The sequence below is a fragment of the Hippoglossus hippoglossus genome, chromosome 1 (genome assembly GCF_009819705.1).
Source record: "Hippoglossus hippoglossus isolate fHipHip1 chromosome 1, fHipHip1.pri, whole genome shotgun sequence".
Lineage (NCBI taxonomy): Eukaryota > Metazoa > Chordata > Actinopteri > Pleuronectiformes > Pleuronectidae > Hippoglossus > Hippoglossus hippoglossus.
In genome coordinates this window covers 9,003,042-9,030,267 of record NC_047151.1, presented here as the reverse complement: position 1 = coordinate 9,030,267, position 27,226 = coordinate 9,003,042, and the positions used below count along the sequence as shown (strand labels likewise).

The following is a 27,226-nucleotide window of genomic DNA, read 5'->3' as shown; positions in this document are numbered from 1 at the left end:
AATGGCCCTAGAACATCGACCCTGACTCTCTCCATAGGAGCCCCTGTTGGAAACTGTTGGAGTTGTGCATGGGATCTGTCTGTGGGGCCTTTGCGTGCGGTGCAGCTGTCGCAGCGGCGACAATAATCTTCCACATCTCGCCTGTGTTGGCCCCAGTAGAATCCCTGTCGGAGGCGGCGGAGAGTCTTAGAGATCCCAAAGTGACCAGATCCAGGAGCTCCATGTACAGCCCGGAGCACAGTCTCCTTCAGAGCCCCTGGAACCACCACCTGCCACCGTGTCTCTCCTGTAGCTGGTTCCTTCCACCCCCTTTGTAGAACCCCATTACACAGGCGCAGGGTTTCAAACACTGACCATAGTCCCTTTGTGGCCCGAGAAAACACAGATACTTCCTCCCACCGCGGTTTGTGTCGTGCTGCCACCCACATGCATACTGGCCTGATGTCACCATCCTCCTCTTGATTTTTCCTCCACTCCACTGTATCCACAGCCACTAGTCGCTGATCGGCAGACGGACCCCCAGGTCCCAGAGCTGCACATTTCACCTCAGTCTTTAAGCATTCGCACTCCTGTGCCTCCCTTTTTTCGCAGTAGCGGCAGCCGTCGCTGTCGCAGGACCGACGGGAGAGTGCATACCTGGTCTGTGTACCACTGTGAAGTAATATGCCTGTAGTTCCTCAATCCAGCGTGCCAGCTGGCCTTCCGGCTCCTTGAAGGACATTAACCACTGTAAAGCGGAATGATCAGTCCGGACAGTGAAGTGGAGGCCCCCCAGGTAATATTTGAAGTGCCGGATGGCACTGACCACAGCGAGCAGTTCCCGCCTGGTGACACAGTAGCGACGTTCAGCCTTGTTGAATGTCCTGCTGTAGTACGCCACCACTCTTTCTCCCCCAGGTGTCACCTGGGCCAATACAGCACCTGAGCCGACGTTGCTGGCATCCGTGTCAAGAACGAAAGGGAGAGTGAGGTCAGGCGGGGAGAGGATCGGTGCCTCCAGCAGGACTTCCTGCAGCGAAGTGAATGCTGTCTGACACTTTTCTGTCCATAAGAACGCCTCCCCTTTCTTCAGCATGCAGAACAAGGGCGCAGCTATGCAGGAGAACCCCTTCACGAACCTCCTGTAGTAGGAGGACAGGCCGAGGAAGCTCTTTAGGTCCTGTACAGAACTGGGGGTGGGCCAGTTCTTCACTGCTTGTACTTTCTCTTCCATGGTGCCAACACCACACTCGCCAACCGTGTGACCAAGGAAAGTCACTTCCCGTCTCATGAAGCAGCACTTCTGGGGATGCAGTTTCAGTCCTGCTGCTGCCACCCTCTCCAGCACCCGTTTGAGGGACCTGAGGGCAGACTCAAAGGATTCTCTGTGTACCAGGATATCGTCCAGATATACAACACACTCTCGGCGGGGAATATCAGCCAGCACCTTGTCCATCAGCCTCTCGAACGTGGCGGGGGCATTGCAGAGGCCAAATGGGAGGACCTTAAACTGCCACAAACCTCCATTGGTGATGAAGGCAGCTTTGGGTCTGGCCTCAGGGGCGAGAGGGACCTGCCAATATCCGCTGCGCAGATCCAGCGAGGAGAACCAGGAAAACCCCGCCACTGAATCAAGGGCCTCATCAATGCGCGGAAGGGGATAGGAGTCCTTTTTGGTCACTTTGTTGAGGGGCCTGAAGTCCACGCAGAATCGAAAGTCGTCCTTCTGCTTTTTGGGGACCATGACTACTGGGGAGGCCCATGAGCTGGAGGAGGGCTCAATGAGTCCAGCCTGTTGCATCTCCCGCAGAGTTTTGTCAGCAGCTATTTGTCTGGCCAGGGGAAGGCGTCGTGGTCTCATCCTAATGGGCTGTGCCTCTCCAGTTTCGATGTTGTGTTCGATGAGATCAGTCCGACCAACATCGTTCTCTGACAAAGAAAAACAGTCCTTGAACTCCAGCAGAAGCTGTAGTAGCAGACTCTGTTCATTGGGGGTTAGTCCATCACAGTTGTTCTGCCAGACCCCCCTCACCGCCAGTGCTCTCTCTTCTCCCTCAGGCTGTGTAGCAGGGGCTGGTCGTAGGTGCAGGCCAGTGGTTGGCGGGGTGGAAGATGGCGTAGGCAGCGCCTCTGAGGAACTGTAGCACCCAGGCATGTCTGTCCCGGTCTCAGTTGTCCCTGTTGTAATGTTGTGAGTCACAAGACAGCCTGGCTGTGGTGGTCGCCGATACATCTGGATAGTGTGTCCATCTGGAAAAGTGAGGGTCCCCCTCCTTGTACTAATGACACAGTCCAATGCCCCAAGAACATCCAGCCCCAGTATGCAATCTTCGAGGTTCGCGACCCACACTGGACAGTGGGCAAACCTCTTCCCCACCCCCAGAGTCACTAATGTTTCCCCCACCATAGGTGTTCGCTCCCCGGTGACTGTCTGAAGTTTCACTATGGTGGGGAAAATATTTGTTTTATTCTTTACCATCTCGGGTTTCACCAGCGTCACTGAAGAGCCTGTGTCCACCAGCGCAAAACACTCTGTCCCCTCGATAGTCAATGGTGCATACCAGCAGTCTCCAATCCACGTTTGGCCCAGCATGATGAGCCGATCCAGCTAGTTGTCAACCTCATCTGCTGATGGTAGCACTCCCACCTGATTAGTGCAGCTTAATGTCTCTTCATTCGAAGGGGGTCGGGAAACAAAAGCAGGGGTCCACATCTTCCTGATTATGCGGTCCCTGGCTCATTTCCCTGATTAGCCGGGTTGCGAGGGCATTGTCGAACCAGGTGGCCAGGCTGTCCACATCCCCCCAAAAACCCTTGAATGAGGTCTTGGAGACCGCTCCTCTCGCAGTGTGGTGGCATGCACGAGCTGCGTTAGTTTTTCCACCCAGGCAGGTTCTGCTGTACTTAACTCGGCTCCACGCGCAGCTCTCACTTGTGCAGTAATATCCACCGCAGCATCCCGTGTCCCAGCGCTCAGCATCTCTCTTTCTGTGGCTAATTCCAAAGCCTCCTGGAGGGACCTGGGATGGGCCAGTAATGTCTGGATACGCAGGTCAGCTGGTAATAAGGCCTGCAGGAAATGATCACGGGCTAGCTCACTCTGGATGACAGGGGGCATGTGAGTATAGGTGCGGTGGACCAGCCCCTCAATGTCGTTGGCGAGATCCCTCAGCAGCTCCGCAGGCCGACGCTGTCTACTGCACAGTTCAGAGCGAAGCAGGCTGGCTGTTGAGCACAATCCGAACCGTCTCTTTAAAGCCCCCACTAACGCATCATAGTCGCTCCTATCAGCGGGGCTTAGCAGCAACAGGCTAGTCAGAGCATCCCCAGTAAGGCACATAGCGAGCTGGAGGGCTTTCTCCTCCGTGCACCACTTTCCAGCGTGGGCTAACAGTTCAAATTGTGCATGGAATGCTTCCCAGTTAGCTTTCCCATCGTATCTGGGGGTTTTCATTGAGGGCGGGAGGGCTTCTCTGCGCGGCTCCACCCGCGAGCTGTCGCCCGTCATTCTTCCCTCCAACTGCCCCCGATTGAAGCCAGCCCCTCCGGCCATTCTCCGGGTCATTTCTCTCACCCGCTCTCTGTGTTCGGCCGCACCCTGGCCCTCGTCAGCGCTGATGTATTGCCGACAGTCGGCTTCCTCCTCCCGCTTAATTTTCTTTAAGCTCATCTTGCTAACAGGGCAAAAGTCACTGTAGCCCGCTCTGAGTATGCAGCGGGATCCGGAGGCGAACTTTTTACTTCTGACACCAATGTAGCGTCCCCGCCTCACAGACGACACGGAACTTCTTCTCTTATTTGTAACTTTATTAAAGTCAACCCGAACATGTCACACTTCTTGTTCTTAACCCCGACACTCCTAACAACAACTTCGTCTTCTTCACTCCCCTTCCTCCGTCACCCCTAACCTGCTAACAAACCAGCCAATGAGAGCCTGTCATCCCACACAACCCCACAGCCATTGGTCTAGAACTGTCACATGCCCCACCCCGACCTGTTCACTGACCCTCAGGACATCTCAGAACTTATTTAACACAGTGTACTTAGCTGAACATAAGTCATAACGACCACATAGCAGTCAAACAGAACATAATCCTAACTACCAGTCCGTTACAATATGATTATTAAAATAATAAAATTATTTATTAAAATAATACAATTATTAATAAAAAACGATAAAGTTATCAATTAAGAATAATGAAATAATTAATGAAAAACAATACAATTATCAATTAAGAATAATACAATTTGTAATTATAATTTATCAAAGACGGGGCACCACCCTGATATCAGGGACCAACAATCAATCTGTAAAGATCAGTCTCATAATCTGAAAAAGTTCAATTAGTAATCTCAATATTTACTATTAGTGATTATATAATGAACAGTGAAGGTTTTAAGTTCGAGCACTGACTATCATACTCCAGCTGTATTCACATACATATGCACAAATAATCACAAAATACCGGTACTTTAATTACACTAGAATTTATTTAAGACAATAACATCAACGTAAATCAATGACTATTATCCCAACAAAATCCACTATATCAAAAGGTAACAGCACAAGCATTTATCACGACCTATAACACACATGCAATACCTGTGTGTGTGTGTGTGTGTGTGTGTGTGTGTGTGTGTGTGTGTGTGTGTGTGTGTGTGTGTGTGTGTGTGTGTGTGTGTGTGTGTGTGTGTGTGTGTGTGAGAGAGAGAGAGAGGAGGGGGAGTCAAGATGGCGTACGAAGTCACGGGGGATGACGTCGTCTTGCCGAATTCAAGATGGCGGTATAACCGCGTGGTTTGAACAAAGGGAAGTCGAGAACAAAGGATACTTTGATCTATCTCGTGGTTCAAAGCGTCGAATGGCGTCGAGATGCGACCACACTATCTAATTCCCAGAACGTGTATAAAACGTGAATTGTGTGGATGCAGGTCGGAATGTGTGTGCAGGCGGGTTTAGGAGAAAAGAGAGAGAGAGAGAGAAAAGGAAAACATGGAAGGAATGATCAGAGGAGATCTCAAACACCGCCAGAGACTATTTTGCGGGGACTTTACCACTCGGTACCCAAGCGGACGAACTAAGATCCGTCCAGTTGTGTACCGATCTTTTAATGGGTTAAAATCTCTGCAAAATTGGTCGAACGGTAACAGTGTGGCGATGGCATAATCTGGGCATACAGAGGCAAAAATGTCTGGGCAGACAGAGGCAAAAATGTCTGGGCAGACAGGGGCAGGCAAAAATGTCTGGGCAGACAGAGGCAAAATCTGGGCAGAGAGATTGTATAACATTTCTAAATACGGCACACAATTTCAATTTCACACAATGCTATCGGCAGTAATTTTCAACATACCCATGAATTGATGCGAAACGTGAAATGAAGGAAAAGGGAAAGAGGAGCAGAAGGAAAATTTGAGGTAGGCGAGTAGTGGTGGTGTTTGAAGGTGAACATGTGTGTTATCCTGCCAAAACCCAACCTTGAGAATGGACTTTAGGAGGTACACGTTCTGTTATTCAATAATCGGTAAATCTATGATGAATCCTATTTCTAGATTCTGCGGATCTACCGATATTGGACTTGCACTGCCAAGACTGAATGTGTATCTGGGAGGGCTGCACAACCGTAGCGGTAGCAGACTTCAAGATTCTCTCAACGAGGTCTAAGGAAACCGAATAGGTGGGGATCCTACCGGCGCTCAGGCTGTTAACAGTGGAACTAACTTCTCTCATGAGGTCCTACATTAGGTCTTTCGCTACCTGAACATACGTTATGTCATCCCTAAAAATTACTGACAGAGTCTGTAAGGCATGCAACTATTGATGGTGTGAGTGGTTTGAATGGTCTCCCTGTTGGAGTTGGGATTTCTCCCCCCTTTCAGATGTAGAGGCGAGAGAGAGAGATGTTCTGGTTGCGCCTGGTCCTCCCCAAACAATAAAGTAAACTTTGGGAGTGGGGAAGGAGGGCGCCTGCTCTAGTCTAGCCTATGAGGTTCAGTGTCTGGCTTCTTAGGGGAGCCTGGAGGGGCAGGTACATCAAGGTTCCTTATCGCTTCAGCCACACATCTCCGTATCAAGTCCTCCATCCCAGGATGCATCCCATGTTATGGGTTTCTGTCACCATATCTATACTCCTGGTATTGATGGGGGTGGTTTGAATCCTCACCCCCCTGGTTTGGTTTGAAACCTTGTTGTTGGAAGGGTCGGTGTTGATGGGGTTTTCGTTCGGACCAATCCCTACCTCTCTGTTGAGAAGTATTTGGATACCGAGGTCTTCCCTGATTGTGGGGCTGGTTTGAATCCTCACCCCCCTGGTTTTGTGTGGCACCCTGTTGGAAGGGTTGACGTCCCTGGTTCCCTATTCTGGGGTTCATCTTGGCGCGGGGTATCTCGTTACCTTCCAGCGCCAGGTCCACATTTGGTTGGACTTGAATTCCCAGAACCCTGGTATCCTGTTCAGGTCCTCTGCTTGGGCATGTTCGCATCTCCCAGGCTAGCTGAGAATACCTCCTCATCTCCTGCATGGTGAAGTCACCTGCTCTGCAGTGCATGGTGACGCCATACCGCACACTCTCGTGGAGGTTGTGCAGGAATAGTGATTTGAAAGCAGTTTCTTCTTCTAGCCCAGGGGCGTTACGCCCTTGGAAATACGCCGCCCTCAGGCGTCTGTAGTACTCCCTGCATGACCGCAAAGGCACCCAGGGTGGCAGAGGCCTGGTCGGTGAAGAGTGAGTACTCTTCTCGCAGGGCCTGACAGAGTGCAGAGTAGCGATCTCTGGTACCAGGGGGGAGCGTTTCCATGAACGCATGGACACTCCTGGTTGTCGTTTTCCAGACCAGCTTCAGCTTCTCTCTGGATGATGGGTTTGGTAAGTCCAAGAGGCAACGTTCGACCTCCCGAAGGTAGTCATCTATGTTGGACTCTTGGCTGTTTGGGTCGAAGTGCTCGACGTCTTTGGACAGGGACTCCAGCTGTCAGGTGCGGATTCCCTCTCTACGAGGGGGTGCTGGGCCATCAGAGTCTTCCGACTCGTATCCACCACGGTATTGATCATCGCGGTCACCATATCCTTGCCCTGCACCGGGAGTGGAGGACCCGCCAGGACGCGACCGTGAGCCATAGTGCGCATACGCCTGAGTGGCAGACGGGGGTTCAGAGCCAGCCATGTCTCTTGCTAGCTGGGAATATCCTCCAGCCCTCCAGGGCGGAGTTCTTCCGTCGTCATGGTCTGGAGCAGAGGGCTCCGTGCAGGATGTGTTGGAGTTGCCTGATAGTTCCAGGTCACTGCACTCCCAGGGGTTGCCTTTGGTTGGCATGGATCCTCAGTGTCCACTAGACGGGCATTTGAAGTTGGCTGATAGTCCCAGGTCACTGCACTCCCAGGGGTTGCCTTTTGCTCCACCCTTGATGTTGCGTTGGCCGGAGTGGTCGTCTGCTGGGCGTGTTGGACCCTCCAGAGCAAAGCTTCCTCTGCCTGAGGGTTGCGCAGCTGTGTTCGCAGCTGCTCTCCCAGTGTCTCTGTTCCGCTGGCTCCACTGGGAATGACGTCAGCTCCTGACCCTGTGCTCCAGGGTATCGGCTCGGGGGAGGCCAACCCTATTTGACTGCCCCCCCTTTTTTGCTGATCTTGAACATGGACCTGCGTGCGCAGAGTTTCGCGCTCCTGCATTGCCTGGTCATGTTTTTCTCGGGCCTGCGTGCGCAGAGTTTCGCACTCCTGCATTGCCTGGTCATGTTCTTCTCGGGCCTGCGTGCGCAGAGTTTCGCACTCCTGTCTCACGGTGGTCCTTGTTACTCATCTTTCTGAGTGCAACAAGACACCTGGTGGACGGATTTAACTCGCTTTACACAAAGCGGGTGCAATACGTAGGTTTACAAAACACAACAAAGGCACAGGTGAGCTTCACCCTGTGTATATCTCGTAGCACTATCTAGGATAGCTCGGCGGCTATCAAAATCAAAGAGCATGCAGAATATCTCCAATAAAAGCTACTAACTACTGAAACGCAGTCAGCAACCAACCACAGTTACACACAACGTCTGCTTAGCAAGGGGAATTTAAAAATAAAAATTTTCAAAGACAAATTAATTTCTAAAATTATTTCTCTCTCTAAAAATTTATTATTATTATTGTGCATCAAGATGACACAACCACTGATATGCAATAAGCAGCCAACCACGGTTACACGAAGCACTAGTAAACCTGCTTGGCAATGTCGCAAGGGAATAAAAATAATTTTCAACAAAAATAAATTTCCAAAATTTTTTCTTTCCTGAAAATTAAATTGGATTATTGTACACAAATATTATGACACAGCTGGAATAAGATAGCCTCACACGGGGCACCAATTATGTTGTGCAATAGTAAGCAGACTTGATGTTGGCTAATTATTAATAATCATAAAATATGATTACTAAAATAATACAATTATTTATTAAAATAATACAATTATTAATTAAAAACGATAAAGTTATCAATTAAGAATAATGAAATAATTAATGAAAAACAATAAAATTATCAATTAAGAATGATCAAATTTGTAATTATAATTTATCAAAGACGGGGCACCACCCTGGTATCAGGGACCAACAATCAATCTGTAAAGATCAGTCTCATAATCTGAAAAAGTTCAATTAGTAATCTCAATATTACTATTACTATTAATGATTATATAATGAACAGTGAAGGTTTTAAGTTCGAGCACTGACTATCATACTACAGCTGTATTCACATACCTATGCACAAATAATCACAAAATACCGGCACTTTAATTACACTAGAATTTATTTAAGACAATAACATCAACGTAAATCAATGACTATTATCCCAACAAAATCCACTATATCAAAAGGTAACAGCACAAGCACTTATCACGACCTATAACACACATGCAATACCCGATCCCAACACCGTGTAATCTATGATGCTGACCTGATGGCAGTCCAGGATCACTGAGCGCAGAGGAGACGCTGAGGGAGACAATAAGGGGAGAGAGAAGAGTGGGTAAATGACAGGAAAGAGAGGAGGTGATGTGAAGTGTCTGATACACAAAACCTCACCTTTCAGAGCGTAGGTTTGTATAATGTGGCTGAGATACTCTGTGGCTGGAAAACGTAGTCCACTGCTCAACTCCATCACAAGTGCACCATGATCAGACACCTGCACGCAATACACACACACTGTTAGCACAAACATGGGTATACATGGACTTTATTACAGCCTATAGAGCAGGGGTATTCAACTAAAATTTAAAGAGGTCCAGTTAGAGAAAATTTCTTGAAGCCAAGGTCCGGAAGATCATAATGTCTAACTATTTAGTGTGATATATATTTAAGTATCCTAGTAGTTCTATCAACATCTGCATGTACTAAATACCTGACTGTCAAATCAAATGAATTCAGTACGATTTCAAAAACTTTTTGACAATATTTATTGTCATGTAACATAGAACTGAACATATATGTATGATTGCAGATATGTATAATGTTCTCTCATTAACTAAATAAAAGTAGGGCTGCATTTCAAAATAAGAGAAAATAAATAAAATGTGAAAATTGTGCATGTTCAAATAAAGGGCTTAACTTCAGAAAAATTAAATAAAGGGAGCAAAAGATTGAATTTCCCTTTTTCTGTTTCACATCTTGACTCAAAAGTCTCAACCAATTTTACAGATAATAAATCTCAACACATCTCAACAATTGAACAGTTTTAGAATCACTTTCTTCCCCTCTTATATCCCACTCCCCCACTTTGTTCGTCTGTTTCTCTCCCTTTCTCCGTCTCACTCCTGTTTCTCCACTTTCTCCGTCTCACTCCTGTTTCTCAACTTTCTCCAGCTCACTCCTGTTTCTCAACTTTCTCCAGCTCACTCCTGTTTCTCAACTTTCTCCGTCTCACTCCTCTGTATCTCTCCCTTTGTTTTCTCTACCTGTATCTCTATCTTTCTTTTTCTTTCTACCGTCTTCTCATGTGTAACTTGCCACTAACTCTCTCATCTGTCCGCACAGTAGAGTCGCAATGTTTACCGCCTGGAATGCACAGACTTGATTGGCTGAGTAGTATCACGTGGGATGGCTTAACTCGCATGCAATTGGTCTGTGCATTTCTCATCCGCTAATCCACTACCGTAAAGACTACAAAAGCTGCGCTGATTACAAATAGAAGCGCCCCGTCAGGTTTTAAATCATAACCTTCTGTTTTGGCTGTAGGTCCGGGTCCGTACGGGACGGCTTCTGGGTCCGGACCCAGACCGCGGTCCGCCTGTTAGTGACCTCTGCTATAGAGGCTGTGGTTAATGGAGAAATCGGTTGGGGAGGGGAGAGTAACTGACACTTCTGCGACTGATGTGACTGATGATTCAAATGTCCCTGAGTCTCTAATCATCCTTTTAGACAGATAATCATATTTCTCTGAAATATCTTCATGTGACTTTACGGTAAAGGAGAGGATTATGGTTAAAACATGATATCAAAATAATATAAAATGTAATTTTATACAGCAATATCAATCATTATTGTGGAAAACTGAGAACCTTTTTTCTAGCATATCCAATGAGTTAAATTCCTGAAAAACTAAAGCTCATGAATTGAAGCTAAAGTTCGGTAAATGCGATATTGCATTTAATCAGTCCTGATTGGTAATTTGGAAAATAACTCACATTACCATAGATATTAAAAAAATAAATACCAACCTCTGAATAAAACGTAATATAAAAATCCTCTAAGCATTTACTGTCCTCTCATGACAAATATCATTACACTTCCAAACCTTCCATTAACCAACACAGTGGATGCAGTGACTTTTTTTTCCACAGCGTTGAAGAATGAAGTTTAAACCTCATTAACTCAGGTTTTGTTACATGATGAAGTCTGAGAAGTAGATGATGTGAGACTGTGTGGTGTGTTATAAATAATCACAGCAGGAAAATGATTGATTTTACTGTGTAGAAGTTTGTTTGGAGCTCTTGTTGGTTAAAGGCCCAGTTCAGACCTGTTCCTGCCTTAAGTCCAGTTCAGACCTGGTATTGATCAGATCTCACTTCACTGCTTTAAATGCAAATAATCACACATGTCATTTGTGCTAACAAAGACCAAATGATGTTGTTTTTACCCAGTCTGAGTTTACAGTGTGTCCGATGACAATGTTGGTGTGTGTGTTGGCACACCAAGTGAGCGAGAGAGAGAGAGAGAGAGAGAGAGAGAGAGAGAGAGAGAGAGAGAGAGAGAGAGAGAGGTGGACAGAAGACAGGAGGGGCTGAGTGAATCTTGAGCAGCTGCTGCGAAGAAAGTGTTGGCCAGTGTTGATATTGTAGCCACATGCAAATCAATGTATGGGCGCTGGGAAGAGTAAAATCACATTTCATTCATTGATAAACAGTAGCAGGTCAGAAACCTCAGCTGAGTACGCGGTCCTTCATGTTTGGCCCAGGAGTCGGCCAAAGGGGTCAAAGGCAGATCCAGTGCTTCAGGAGCCTACACAATCATTTTGTTAACTGTACTTATATCCAGTGAAGAGGTCTTATTAGAAAATGACTCTCACTTGTGCCTTTTGAGACAATAGCACCAAAGTTGGGGAACACCCGACCTACATCAAGGTTTGCTGATTCTGTGGAATCATTTAAAAACCACAAACCTGTTTAAATAGGCGTTCAGGTCACTTAAGTTTACCAGATCTGTCTCTATATGCACTTTACTGGACACTATATTGTTGTTTTGTATTGTGTATGTTTGTCTTCTGTTTTCACTTTTTGTACGGTGTAGCTATTTTTCACTTTTTGGGCCCTGCAAAGCACATAATAACTCTTGTATGTGAAAAGTGCTTTGTTACTTACTTTACAGAAAACAGTGAGCAAATTAGTGTGCTGCCTTTGAAAGGATTCATGTGTTTCACAGTAGAAGCGTCATGCACTCACTCACACACGTTCCTGTAAAGAATATTACTGTACCTTTATCTGGGGTCTGGCCGTGTTGTACAGCAGCAGGACTCCAGATACAGCCACACCTCCGATAATACCGTACTGCACCTGCCAGAAGCTCAACAGGAACGTCACGACAAAAGCAGCAGGTCCAGCTCTGTGGAGGTCACACGAGCACCCAGACTTCAAATAAACAGACAGATCCATGGAGGCACAAAATTGAGGTAACACCTATTGCGTATCCTCTACATCTTAAGCACGACGTGGTAATCCACCATGGGAGCAACCGCACAGATGATCACAGCAGCCAGAGAAGCTTTGGGGATGTAGTAGAAGGCTGGCATGAGGAACGCCAGAGAGAGCAACACGATCACACCTGCAAAACACCACAGAGGGAAGGTCACATTTACAGGAATTTCTCATTTTCAATCTTAATAAACACACAAACTCAAGAAAAAGAACTTACATAAATACATTCAGTAAAATAGCTTGCTTTAATGATAATGATTTATAATGGAAGGAATGGGCATTGTCTTTGTGGCAAGAAGAGGTTGGTGTTGAAAGAGAAAACCTAGTTAAGACATCAGGAACTATGTGATGTTTAATGGACCCAGAAAAGCAAAAATGTAAAAGTAAAGCAAGACAAGGTTGTGGCATCTAAAGGAACAGCACTTTAGAGAAATCCTTCTCTTCTGTGATGAGCATACTCATGAGTGTCCAAATTTGGTGTTTTATTGGTTGAAAAAAAAGCCAAACCAATATCAATCTTTTATGGCAGTGTATAATTTGAAAAAAAAAAAGAAGGTACTAGATTAACTCTCTGTGTTCACATGCTGGGCTGTCTCTGTTTAATGTTTCTCTGCTAAAGCCAGGGCCTGATGTTTTCTTTAATCTCCTTCATGACAACAATTAATGGAGGAGACAGGGAAGGGAGGAGTCCATAAGTAACTCAGTAGTCATTAGTGGAGTAGTACATGACGGCTTAGTACTCACAGGTCAGACCACAGCCTGTGAAGTTCTGTGATTGTATCTTTTGTACAGTTTGAATGTTACTATGTTGATCATTTCTGCCCATGGACAGACAGGTGGACAGATAGATAGACCAATGTGATATCACAGACAACCACAAGAGGGTGGAAGAGAGTTTAAGTGAGTGTTGACTCACCGGTGATGATCCCTCCAGCAGGAGTACACACACCAGTCTGGGAGTTCACTGCTGTCCTGGAGGTGACGAGAAAAATATGACACTGTATATACGTGATAGCGCTCTCTCTCTCTTTCTTTCTCTCACACGCACACACGCACACACACACACACACACACACACACACACACACACACACACACACACACACACACCCACACACACACACACACACACACACACACACACACACACACACACACGCACACATAAACACACACAAACTCACACACACGTTCTCATACACACACACCTCCCAAAGCTGCCGGTGACAGGGTACGCTGACACAAAGGAGCCCATGATGTTGGTCACACCAATTGCCAGCAGCTCCTGGTTGGCATCAATCCTGTAGTCGTTCTGACTGGCTGAGGACAAACAGGAAGCTCAAATCAGCCGACAGTTTGATCAAACACTCGTTCTTCAGCTGCCTGAATTCTAGTGCGAGTACAAGGTGTAGAAAAGTGCTGTAATAATAATTCATTTCATTTTGATTCATTTTCTCATGTTGAAAGAGCGGAAAAATATGCAGCATGCTACAATGCTAAATGCTAACCTGCTGACGTTCAGCAATTCTCCTGAATCATTATTGGATAAATTTGTTGTTCATATTCCAAAACTGAAAAAAAAAATGTAAAAGCTTGAAATCTAATAAAAGGTATTTAAATCGTCAGAGTAAAGTCTAACATAATGTTTTGAAAAAGAATTTCAAATCTCTTCAAACAGTATTTTGTATTTTAAGTATTTGTTCTTTTAAACTGCAGCATTCTCAGTTTGTTTTCCAGGTTTGAAATCTTGTCAATGCTGCTCTAAAGTGTGGTGCATGTATGTTGGTTCTGAAACTTTAGTTTTGAAAGGCTGCACGTTGAGTACCAGGTAATTCAGAGTGGGAAACATTGAAAAAGAGTGCTGCAGCTCTGAAGAAGGAAAACTCGTGTCCTCGTATAAATATTTCCAGCCAATCAAAACATTATGCAACGATTCAAAACTTAGTTTCAATCATGCAAAACAACAAAAAAAAGCAGAATTCAACCTTTCAACCACAGATTTTCAACCTGTGTTTCCTGTAAATCATTGGATCCACACTGAAAACACGACTTATAATACCACTTACCAAAAGCTTTGGCAATAGCGATGCTCTCCAACAGACCCATGAGGGGAATCACAGCGAGCCCTCCTTCAAAATCCTGCACCAAAATAAACATAGAGAAAAAAATGGCTGCTCAGCTGTATTTCTTGAAAACTTGAAAGAATATGGGAAGTGAAAGTTGAAAAAATAACTTCATTGACTCAATCCTGGTACTGTCACATGCTGTTTACCTCTACGATCTCTCCAAAGGAGACGACGGTGCCGTTGGCTGTAGTGTCTGAGGTGGGTGGGGGCCTGAATGGCGGGAGCCCCTGGAAGGTTTTCCCAGTGATCGTGAACACGTGATAACCGTATGCATCCCACGAAGACGCTATGAAGGATGCAGCCACGACCACCAGAGCGTTACGCACTGAGCGAGACCGATAAGAAGGAGGACAAACAGAAGGCAAAGTGGACTGATTAATATGTTATCCTCTGTAAAAGTGATACATCACACAAACACACTCATGCAGGCCCTCACTTGTAGCAACAGCCCACACTAGTTTCCTGGAGAGTCTGGCATAACAGGGCGCGTCGTCAGAGCCCAAACCCGTCTTCATGAACATCAACATGACCAGCAGTGTGAGACACAGCAGACCCAGGACCACGTCTCCGATCCTGGCCTCTGGGATCTTGGAGAAGGTGTAGTAAACCTCCAGTAGCTACATCTTATGGGGCAACTGTGACAGTCCATGAAATACCCACCAAAAGTTGTTTTTTTCATCAATAAACTTCTCAAATTCTCAAATTCTGGCCTTAGCTGTCTCCTCCAGTTTATTTTGGGCACATATGGGAATGTCTCCAGCACAGCTCTGTTGATCAGAGGGGGGAAATCCTATGACGTGGTCACACAGCATTTTATAGTGTTTGAAACACCTTCTGTGGACACATCAAGACCACCAATATTTGGCATCAACAGGTCCCACTATCTACACCATAGGCCTTCTTCCTCTGTGGGCATGGGGTCACACGACCCACAGGAACACCACCAGTTTCCAAAGTTCTGCAGCCGTGCAGCAGCTCATTGTCCCTCCTCTGCTGGTTGCCTCTCTCTTTCTCGTCTTCGTCCATATACGCTGACTCAAACAAGTGTGGATGACCATCAGCGTCATTGACATTGTCTAAATCAGAAAAAGCCACAATAGTTCCTCTCATAGCAAAATCCAAACTCCTGTCTCCAACTCTCTTACTCTCACTCATGTTTCCACCTCCATCTTCCTGCAACAACTTAAGTCTCATGAGGCTTGAGAGTGAGAATTCCTGTTAAGTGAGACATGTATAATGTTGCCACACTCTTAATAATAATTTGAGCCTTTTATTGGGGAAGAAAAACACCTTTAGTGCATATTTCCTGGACTGTTACAGTTGCCCCATAAAATTGCATCGTAGCCACTGCTGCCATGTCCTGGCTGCCAGCAGAAATGATCTACTGTTCCATTCATTTACACACACTGTTATAAACACAGGGATCAGGTTGAAAAATACTGGAATTCACCTAAAAACTAGAACTTTAAGGTTAGTCGTTAGATGTGACTTGTGGTTAGGTAAAGATTAGGATAAGGCATGAATTGTTCATGGTTAAGGTTTGCTATCAGGTTTTGGGTCAGCTTTCTACAAACACTGTAAGTCAATGGAAAGTCCCAAAAAAGATTTTTGTGAGCTCTTCAGGACTTTTCCCAGTATAAACACTGACCGGCACCAGTAAACCTCATAGGGACCGAAAACCCGGTGTTGGGACCTGGTATTTGTGAACTACAGTTCGGCCTACATGTGTAGTCAAAAGCCTAAGGCCGCATGTCCTTTGTTGTGGAGAAAACTAGAGCCTGCAGAACTCAGTCTCCCAGGGTGCCTCAACGTCACACAGAGGTGTGACCAGGGGCACAAGTTTCAACTACTATTGGTCACTCTGGGCCCCATGACCTATGAGGTCACCAAGACAATATAAGGCCAGGTCTCCCTCTCTTCTTTGTCTTTCCATGCACCTCTCCGAGAGGAGCACACCGCTCTTCCTCGATTCTCTTTCTACGCCACCCTCGAGAGGAGAAGGGTGTCCAGCCTCTTTCCGATTCCTCTTTCCACGAAACCCTGAATGGAGGAGAGGTGCAGCTTGCAGCTCATCTCAACAAGGAAACCTCCTCCCAATCCAAGCTCTACCATACTTCAAGCAGCGACGCAAGGGCCTGCCGAAGAACAGCAACTGAGGTGTATTGCACAGCAGAACCACAAAGGCAAGAACCACAACCAGCAAAACGACTTCACTGGACTTCGAACAGCACGCCAACCCTTTTTTTCCCTTTCCATGGACGGGTAACACAACTGGGCTTAATAATTATACTAGGCTAAGCAAAGACTGTTTACTCAATTCCTTGTGATGTTTATAAGTTTGATTTGTGTTGCTGTGATATTTTGGTTACAAGTTATTTGAAAGTTAATGTTAGTTATGCTCTTCAGTCTTTCCTTGCATGCATCTAGTAACTTTCTCTAATTTGGCACCAAAACAGACACATGCATATCTCAGCATCCATCTCTCTGATCCCCGCTACATGTCGTAAACATTCCAAAGGGGGGGGGGCGTTATCTTTGGAGTGGCCAGCTGCCATTTTGGAAACACGCTGACTCACACAGACACACAGACACACAGACACATCTTTGTTTAGTAAGTACACTGTTATTAATTTGTGTTTTTATACTTTATTACCTTCATATAAATGTTTTTCTTTCACAAATGTTTTTTCATTAATGTTGCATAAGTGAATTTTGCCAACCTCTATGTACAGTAGATTTACAAATCTTGCCTAATAAAAATAAAAAGGCCTATATAAGAATTAATAAATGCAAAAATACTTAAGGATTTAGAAAAATAATGAACAAAAGTATGATTTACAATTGTCTTTGAATGTATCACATTCACTCATACCACAGTCACACATCATGAAAAGATTCACATTTTCTATTTACAACAACAAAAGTCCTATGCAACAAAACATACCTGTTCAGTGTTTTAGCAGAAGAAAGGAACAGCGTTGGTCATTCGTCTTCAGTACATGCCTAACATAAAAAAATATACGGTTCAACAGGCGTACTTCAGGACACAAAATAGCGAAGGCCAACGCACATGCACAGAAACATAACACATGTTTGCTAGCTCGCTAAAACACTCTGAACTAACTCACAAATGAAAATGAACCATAAAAAGGAGCATGTTAAAGGTTTAGTGTTTACAATTTAGTGACATCTAGTGGTGAAGTTTCATGTTGCAGCTGAATACCGCTCATCTCACCCTCCCCTTCCATCATGAGAGAGAACCTGTGGCTGCCTTCAGTTGTCATAAAAACTCAAAATGTGTTTGTCCAGTTTGGACGACTGGGATTCATTACTAGGATTTTTCTATAATCCCTTTCACCTAAATTTTACTCACTAAACCTTTAAATAAAAAGTGTTAAATGTGAGGGTGAATTCAGGATGAACTCTTCCATAAATCAGTGTGTTGTTAAACCGCTTTCAGATCTACTGATCTCAAGAGATCCTCCAGACATTCAAATGTCTGAGTGAAAGTTTCTCAGCCCCCCAAGTTAAAAGTCTGTAGAATGTTCCAATGAGCGAATGTGAGAAAACAGATCCTCCGCAGGATTCACCACGAGCGAGTGGGTGTGTTGATGTTTCTAACATGCAACAGATGCATAAATTAAAACAAAAAAAGAAATCAAATATATCACGATGAAAAAGCAGTGGCATACACGTAGAAGTGGCAACAAAGATGTCAAGAGGACCAATACCTGTGTCGATGTGCTGTAAACAAAAACACTTGATCCCCGCAATGAAATGAATACATTAGGTCCTGCCTCCGCCTGCTGCACCACCCCTCACCTGAAGGCTCCAGAGATTTCTGTGATGTTATGAATGCGTCTGAGTGGAGAATCTTCTTCTGCATTGTGCATGTGTATAAGGCAAACTCAGGAAAAAGTTGGTACGAAATTCTCCTGACATCCTCTGGAGGTCATATCTGAGGCACTCATACCATCAGAATAGAACAAAGGAGGCAGGGGTGAGTGAAACCTCAATATTTGGTTGGGAGATGACCACATCAGGATCACTAATATCAATCATGTAATCTGGATTTTCTTTTGTTATGAGCAGAAAAGGTTGTATCACATTTATTCACACATCACAGGATCAGACCTTCATCTCTGCAGTACATCTACCAGCAGAGAGTCTTCAGAAGAGCCAACAACACAACCAAAGACCCCACTCAGCATCACCTCCTCACACCAGTCTGAAATGCAGGACTCCAAGACACATTTTACCCTCAGGCCATGAAACTGATTAACACCTCCAAACACTGCCACTGTCTTCCCCTCAAAAAAAAAAGGACAACTTGCTCTACTGACATTGTGTCTTTGCACAACAGACTATATGCACACTTGCTTTTGCACATTCCATTTAACCACTGTTATTGCCTGCCTCAGTATGTATGGATGTATATTTATCATCTGATGAGTCGATATGACTGTGCATTTATTTAAACTATTTCTGAAAATAAACACAGAGAAGAAGAAAAGCACTCTGACATTGATTTTTATTTTCTTCAATCATTTCACAGCTCATTACACAGCTAGTACAAATCAGGAATACCAATGTGTGTTACGATTCAATTATGCAATGTAAGATGTTTTTTTATTATCGATTTATGAATAAAGAAATTCAAACACAAAATAATATCACACTATGAAATGAGTTTGTATTATTACTATATGTTACCAGCTCACTCATGTGACTGGTACCCTGAAGATAAAGAAGAAAGAGTAAAAACATGGTGATTCATTCTGTATTGATCATTGTGTTGACACATCAATCCTGAGAGCACATAGTTAATCATACTCACAAGTGATTGGTCCAATGGTGAGGGGGTTCATAGGAGCAGAGCTGGAAACAGAGTGAGATGTCCTTCTTCTGCAAGACTATGAAAAGGAGGGGGAATAACAGATCCAATCAAAACCAGTGTAAAGCTGCAGTGACTATTGATTGATAATGCTAATGCTAATGTGAAACGTGTGACGTACTGGGGCACAGCGGGAGCTCCTCTGGTCACACAGGCTGAGGCTGCAGTGGAGGTAAATGTCACTGTATTCACCGTGGATCAGGAGAAACAGGGCGGAGAAACAAGCCTGTCGGGATGAGCCGCTCTCAATCACTGCCACTTGTCGGTCAGTGGGGCACCTGGCAGTGAGGATGGAGCATGTCATGAGGGCCATTGTACATCACCTTATACACAGTCTTTTCCCCCCATTTCCATTATAAACCACAAAGCATAATGATGAAGAGGGACACTTACTTGTTCTGGATGAAAAAGTATTGTGCGGTATCATTGGGGTTTGATGAGTTAGAGGCGTAGCAGTTCTCCAGGACAACTACAAAGCTTGGGTTTCTGACTAATACAGAGACGCCCACATGCAGAGGTGAGCCCACAGGGAGAGTGATCAAGCCAGATGGATAAGGCTGAGTGAAGGTGGAGGTGCGGAACAGAGACATGGAGGCTCTAGCTCTTCTACCTAAGCCTGAGAGGCCACCTGCAGACCTGTCAAAAATATAAGCCTTGTTATTATGATGACCTAAAATCCTACATAGGTGACATTGATGTGTCCTGGAGGTATAAAGCCACTGTGGCAAACAGCAGTGCATGCTTACGCTGACATGATTGGTTAAAAGTAGCATAGACTAGACCAATTTTCAACAGGTTCGTCTTGACCATTTTACTGTAAAAAGTGAGTGATTGTCGTATTCAATAAAAGGGTACTTACAGCAGGACTGGTCTGATAGCCACATTCATGCTGGCGTCTGTCGAGGGGATAAAAAAGGAAAAGGAAAACATCCTTTTTATTATCTCTGACCAGGAGGTTATGTTTTCACACCTGTTTATATGTTTGTTTGTAAGCAAGATTACTCAAAAACTACCAAACAGATTTCCACAGAACGTGGTGGAAGAATGTGATATGGGACAGAGAAGAAACACTTGTATTTTGGTGCAGATTCAGATCAGGGGTCACATCCAGGAGGGTTTTTTTCAATTTCTTTAACTTTGCGAAATAGGGCATTTTTCAACATTTTGACCATTTACCCAGGAAACAATTCATTGACCTTGATGAAATCCAATCCGGCACATTAATGGAACTGATATCTATGAATGTGTGAAATTTGATGCAGCTCAAATTAATTTAAGGGGACTGTCAGTCCTTGGTCGTGGTACGTGCGCCACTGAGTGATGTTCTACTTTGTTGGTGTATTCGTCAGCAGGATTATCCAAAAAACTACTGAACTGATTTCCACCAAACTTGGTGGGGAGCTGGGGCGTTGGCCTGGAAGAACCATGTACATTTTGGTGTGGATGCAGATTAAGGGTTGGATTCAGGATCTTTTTCCACTTTCTGTAACTATGTTTTGTACGACAGATAAATAATTTAGGTTATCAGACCACCTTTTTTTCTTTTATATTTCTACCATTAGAATTAGACAAATATGTGTGGGATTGACTGTAAGCGGAGGTACAGTTTGTGTTCTACTGAGTGTCACTCTAGTTAAAGATATAATTGATGATGTTATCCTGAGGCACAAAACTCTATTTTACTTTCTTGACATAAACATTTACTGCACATTTGACGTGTTGTGCCACAAAATAACAATATATGTTGAAATGTATCAATGAGGCAATTTTCCAGTTAAATGTGAGCAATAACAACTGGACCCAACTTTAAATATATATAAACATTTACTGTAACAGATGATGCTGGCATCTTCATTATGTCTACAGTTGTGGACCCCGAACCCTGGATGTCTGCAGTCTGTTATCGATGGTTCCCTTCCTGAACAAATGACGTCGTCCAACCAGATGGGTCCACTGCCCTGTCCAAAAGCAGCATGTTGCAGTGCTGAACGAACCCTGCCACACCCCAGCTGTCTGCACACCACATTGGCATCGTTCAGGTCCCAGGAATCGTCACACACTGTCCCCCACTGTCCAGCATGGTAGATCTCCACTCTGCCAGAGCAGCGGTTGTCAGAGTTGACCAGCCTCACTGGTGAAGCAGCTACGAGACACACATGCAACAAAATACTGTTGATTAGAGACACAGATGAAAGAGAGACTTCAATAGGATTTCTATAAAAACTCCAGTGATATCAGCGTGAAGCAAATATTCCATATTTCTGTTCTCTAATGTTATCCTATGTTGTCTGACAGGGAGACTTCATTGGCTTAAAATCTACAAATAAGCATGTACCTTCACAGATGACACCAGCATCCTCACTGTGACCACAGTTGTGAGATCCAATCCCTCGGTGCCGGCACTCGGTCAGCTTTGATTCGCTGCCGGAGCAAGCAACATCGTCCAACCAGATGAATCCTCTGCCCTGTCCAAAACGTGCATGTTGTGGTGCTGACAGGACCCTGCCACAACCCAGCTGTCTGCACACCACCTGAGCATCAACCAGGTCCCAGTGGTCATCACACACCGTCCCCCACTGTCCATGGAGGAAGATCTCCACTCTGCCAGAGCAGGAGCTGTTTCCTCCATTGGCCAGGCGGACCTGTACCTCGACTCCTGTGCTGTTGTCCACTGCTGTTGTTCCAGGGGTGCCAGATATGAGCGAAGCAGAGGTGAAGGTCTGAGATCCTGGATCAGGTGTGGTTGGTGAAACTGTGGAGTTTGGTCCTGGTTGAACTGAAAGAAAAATCTATGTGAACCCACAAGACAACAACAGCCTGCACCTCCATCAATATTAATGAGGAAAACATCTTTTTTATTATCTCTGACCAGGAGGTTTTGTTTTCACACCTGTGTATATGTTTGTTTGTAAGCAAGATTACTCAAAAACTACCAAACAGATTTCCACAGAACTTGGTGGAAGAATGTGATATGGGTCAGGGAAGAAACACTTGTATTTTGGTGCAGATTCAGATCAGGGGTCACATCCAGGAGGGTTTTTTTCACTTTCTTTAACTTTGCGAAATAGGGCGTTTTTCAACATTTTGACCTTTTACCCAGGAAACAATTCATTGACCTTGATGAAATCCAATCTGGCACATTAAGGGAACTGATATCTATGAATGTGTGAAATTTGATGCAGCTCAAATTAATTTAAGGGGACTGTCGGTCCTTGGTGGTGGTACGTGTGCCACTGAGTGATGTTCTAGTTTGTTGGTGTATTCGTCAGCAGGATTATGCAAAAAACTACTGAAGTGATTTCCACCAAACTTGGTGGAGAGCTGGGGCGTTGGCCTGGAAGAACCTTTTAAATTTTGGTGTGGATACAGATTAAGGGTTCGATTCAGAATCTTTTTCCACTTTCTGTAACTATGCTTTGTACGACAGATAAATAATTTAGGTTATCAGACCACTTCCTTTTTTTCTTTTATATTTCCACCATTAGAATTAGACAAATATGTGTGGGATTGACTGTAAGCGGAGGTACAGTTTGTGTTCTACTGAGTGTCACTCTAGTTAAAGATATAATTGATGATGTTATCCTGAGGCACAAAACTCTATTTTACTTTCTTGACATAAACATTTACTGCACATTTGACGTGTTGTGCCACAAAATAACAATATATGTTGAAATGTATCAATGAGGCAATTTTCCAGTTAAATGTGAGCAATAACAACTGGACCCAACTTTAAATATATATAAACATTTACTGTAACAGATGATGCTGGCATCTTCATTATGTCTACAGTTGTGGACCCCGAACCCTGGATGTCTGCAGTCTGTTATCGATGGTTCCCTTCCTGAACAAATGACGTCGTCCAACCAGATGGGTCCACTGCCCTGTCCAAAAGCAGCATGTTGCAGTGCTGAACGAACCCTGCCACACCCCAGCTGTCTGCACACCACATTGGCATCGTTCAGGTCCCAGGAATCGTCACACACTGTCCCCCACTGTCCAGCATGGTAGATCTCCACTCTGCCAGAGCAGCGGTTGTCAGAGTTGACCAGCCTCACTGGTGAAGCAGCTACGAGACACACATGCAACAAAATACTGTTGATTAGAGACACAGATGAAAGAGAGACTTCAATAGGATTTCTATAAAAACTCCAGTGATATCAGCGTGAAGCAAATATTCCATATTTCTGTTCTCTAATGTTATCCTATGTTGTCTGTTAGGGAGACTTCATTGGCTTAAAATCTACAAATAAGCATTTACCTTCACAGATGACACCAGCATCCTCACTGTGACCACAGTTGTGAGATCCAATCCCTCGGTGCCGGCACTCGGTCAGCTTTGATTCGCTGCCGGAGCAAGCAACATCGTCCAACCAGATGAATCCTCTGCCCTGTCCAAAACGTGCACTTTGTGGTGCTGACAGGACCCTGCCACAACCCAGCTGTCTGCACACCACCTGAGCATCAACCAGGTCCCAGTGGTCATCACACACTGTCCCCCACTGTCCATGGAGGAAGATCTCCACTCTGCCAGAGCAGGAGCTGTTTCCTCCATTGGCCAGGCGGACCTGTACCTCGACTCCTGTGCTGTTATCCACTGCTGTTGTTCCAGAGGTGCCAGATATGAGCGAAGCAGAGGTGAAGGTCTGAGATCCTGGATCAGGTGTGGTTGGTGAAACTGTGGAGTTTGGTCCTGGTTGAACTGAAAGAAAAATCTATGTGAACCCACAAGACAACAACAGCCTGCACCTCCATCAATATTAATGAGGAAAACATATTTTTTATTATCTCTGACCAGGAGGTTTTGTTTTCACACCTGTGTATATGTTTGTTTGTAAGCAAGATTACTCAAAAACTACCAAACAGATTTCCACAGAACTTGGTGGAAGAATGTGATATGGGTCAGGGAAGAAACACTTGTATTTTGGTGCAGATTCAGATCAGGGGTCACATCCAGGAGGGTTTTTTTCACTTTCTTTAACTTTGCGAAATAGGGCGTTTTTCAACATTTTGACCTTTTACCCAGGAAACAATTCATTGACCTTGATGAAATCCAATCTGGCACATTAAGGGAACTGATATCTATGAATGTGTGAAATTTGATGCAGCTCAAATTAATTTAAGGGGACTGTCGGTCCTTGGTGGTGGTACGTGTGCCACTGAGTGATGTTCTAGTTTGTTGGTGTATTCGTCAGCAGGATTATGCAAAAAACTACTGAAGTGATTTCCACCAAACTTGGTGGAGAGCTGGGGCGTGGGCCTGGAAGAACCTTTTAAATTTTGGTGTGGATACAGATTAAGGGTTCGATTCAGAATCTTTTTCCACTTTCTGTAACTATGCTTTGTACGACAGATAAATAATTTAGGTTATCAGACCACTTCCTTTTTTTCTTTTATATTTCCACCATTAGAATTAGACAAATATGTGTGGGATTGACTGTAAGCGGAGGTACAGTTTGTGTTCTACTGAGTGTCACTCTAGTTAAAGATATAATTGATGATGTTATCCTGAGGCACAAAACTCTATTTTACTTTCTTGACATAAACATTTACTGCACATTTGACGTGTTGTGCCACAAAATAACAATATAGGTTGAAATGTATCAATGAGGCAATTTTCCAGTTAAATGTGAGCAATAACAACTGGACCCAACTTTAAATATATATAAACATTTACTGTAACAGATGATGCTGGCATCTTCATGATGTCTACAGTTGTGGACCCCGAACCCTGGATGTCTGCAGTCTGTTATCAATGGTTCCCTTCCTGAACAAATGACGTCGTCCAACCAGATGGGTCCACTGCCCTGTCCAAAAGCAGCATTTTGCAGTGCTGAACGGCCCCTGCCACACCCCAGCTGTCTGCACACCACATTGGCATCGTTCAGGTCCCAGGAATCGTCACACACTGTCCCCCACTGTCCAGCATGGTAGATCTCCACCCTGCCAGAGCAGCGGTTGTCAGAGTTGACCAGCCTCACTGGTGAAGCAGCTACGAGACACACATGCAACAAAATACTGTTGATTAGAGACACAGATGAAAGAGAGACTTCAATAGGATTTCTATAAAAACTCCAGTGATATCAGCGTGAAGCACATATTCCATATTTCTGTTCTCTAATGTTATCCTATGTTGTCTGACAGGGAGACTTCATTGGCTTAAAATCTACAAATAAGCATTTACCTTCACAGACGACACCAGCATCCTCACTGTGACCACAGTTGTGAGATCCAATCCCTCGGTGCCGGCACTCGGTCAGCTTTGATTCGCTGCCGGAGCAAGCAACATTGTCCAACCAGATGGGCCCTCTGCCCTCTCCAAAACGTGCATGTTGTGGTGCTGACAGGACCCTGCCACAACCCAGCTGTCTGCACACCACCTGAGCATCAACCAGGTCCCAGTGGTCATCACACACCGTCCCCCACTGTCCATGGAGGAAGATCTCCACTCTGCCAGAGCAGGAGCTGTTTCCTCCATTGGCCAGGCGGACCTGTACCTCGACTCCTGTGCTGTTGTCCACTGCTGTTGTTCCAGGGGTGCCAGATATGAGCGAAGCAGAGGTGAAGGTCTGAGATCCTGGATCAGGTGTGGTTGGTGAAACTGTGGAGTTTGGTCCTGGTTGAACTGAAAGAAAAATCTATGTGAACCCACAAGACAACAACAGCCTGCACCTCCATCAATATTAATGAGGAAAACATATTTTTTATTATCTCTGACCAGGAGGTTTTGTTTTCACACCTGTTTATATGTTTGTTTGTAAGCAAGATTACTCAAAAACTACCAAACAGATTTCCACAGAACTTGGTGGAAAAATGTGATATGGGACAGAGAAGAAACACTTGTATTTTGGTGCAGATTCAGATCAGGGGTCACATCCAGGAGGGTTTGTTTCACTTTCTTTAAATTTGCAAAAATATGGCGTTTTTCAACATTTTGACCTTTTACCCAGGAAACAATTCATTGACCTTGATGAAATCCAATCTGGCACATTAAGGGAACTGATATCTATGAATGTGTGAAATTTGATGCAGCTCAAATTAATTTAAGGGGACTGTCGGTCCTTGGTGGTGGTATGTTGGCCACTGAGTGATGTTCTAGTTTGTTGGTGTATTCGTCAGCAGGATTATGCAAAAAACTACTGAACTGATTTCCACCAAACTTGGTGGAGAGCTGGGGCGTGGGCCTGGAAGAACCTTTTAAATTTTGGTGTGGATACAGATTAAGGGTTCGATTCAGAATCTTTTTCCACTTTCTGTAACTATGTTTTGTACGACAGATAAATAATTTAGGTTATAAGACCACTTCCTTTTTTTCCTTTTATATTTCTACCATTAGAATTAGACAAATATGTGTGGGATTGACTGTAAGCGGAGGTACAGTTTGTGCTCTACTGAGTGTCACTCTAGTTAAAGATATAATTGATGATGTTATCCTGAGGCACAAAACTCTATTTTACTTCCTTGACATTAACATTTACTGCACATTTGACGTGTTGTGCCACAAAATAACAATATATGTTGAAATGTATCAATGAGGCAATTTTCCAGTTAAATGTGAGCAATAACAACTGGACCCAACTTTAAATATATATAAACATTTACTGTAACAGATGATGCTGGCATCTTCATGATGTCTACAGTTGTGGACCCCGAACCCTGGATGTCTGCAGTGTGTTATCGATGGTTCCCTTCCTGAACAAATGACGTCGTCCAACCAGATGGGTCCACTGCCCTGTCCAAAAGCAGCATTTTGCAGTGCTGAACGAGCCCTGCCACACCCCAGCTGTCTGCACACCACATTGGCATCGTTCAGGTCCCAGGAATCGTCACACACTGTCCCCCACTGTCCAGCATGGTAGATCTCCACTCTGCCAGAGCAGCGGTTGTCAGAGTTGACCAGCCTCACTGGTGAAGCAGCTACGAGACACACATGCAACAAAATACTGTTGATTAGAGACACAGATGAAAGAGAGACTTCAATAGGATTTCTATAAAAACTCCAGTGATATCAGCATGAAGCACATATTCCATATTTCTGTTTTCTAATGTTATCCTATGTTGTCTGTTAGG

The 27,226-nt window shown here is 44.6% G+C and overlaps 2 protein-coding genes across 3 annotated transcripts in view; both read right to left on the bottom strand.

Annotated features, from left to right (window-relative positions):
• The window catches only part of LOC117771812 (deleted in malignant brain tumors 1 protein-like), a 48,678-nt gene that overhangs the window by 18,537 nt on the left and 2,915 nt on the right, over positions 1 to 27,226 (bottom strand). Inside the window, exons 6-9 of the mRNA XM_034602595.1 lie at positions 25,507 to 25,781; positions 22,911 to 23,076; positions 21,495 to 21,935; positions 20,988 to 21,302 (exon numbers count right to left, since the gene is read on the bottom strand). Coding sequence (XP_034458486.1) covers positions 20,988 to 21,302; positions 21,495 to 21,935; positions 22,911 to 23,076; positions 25,507 to 25,781 — 1,197 coding nt within the window. The remainder of the gene's footprint in view (positions 1 to 20,987; positions 21,303 to 21,494; positions 21,936 to 22,910; positions 23,077 to 25,506; positions 25,782 to 27,226) is intronic.
• Positions 1 to 27,226, bottom strand: part of LOC117769190 (uromodulin) — a 90,134-nt gene that overhangs the window by 61,741 nt on the left and 1,167 nt on the right. The window lies entirely within an intron of this gene.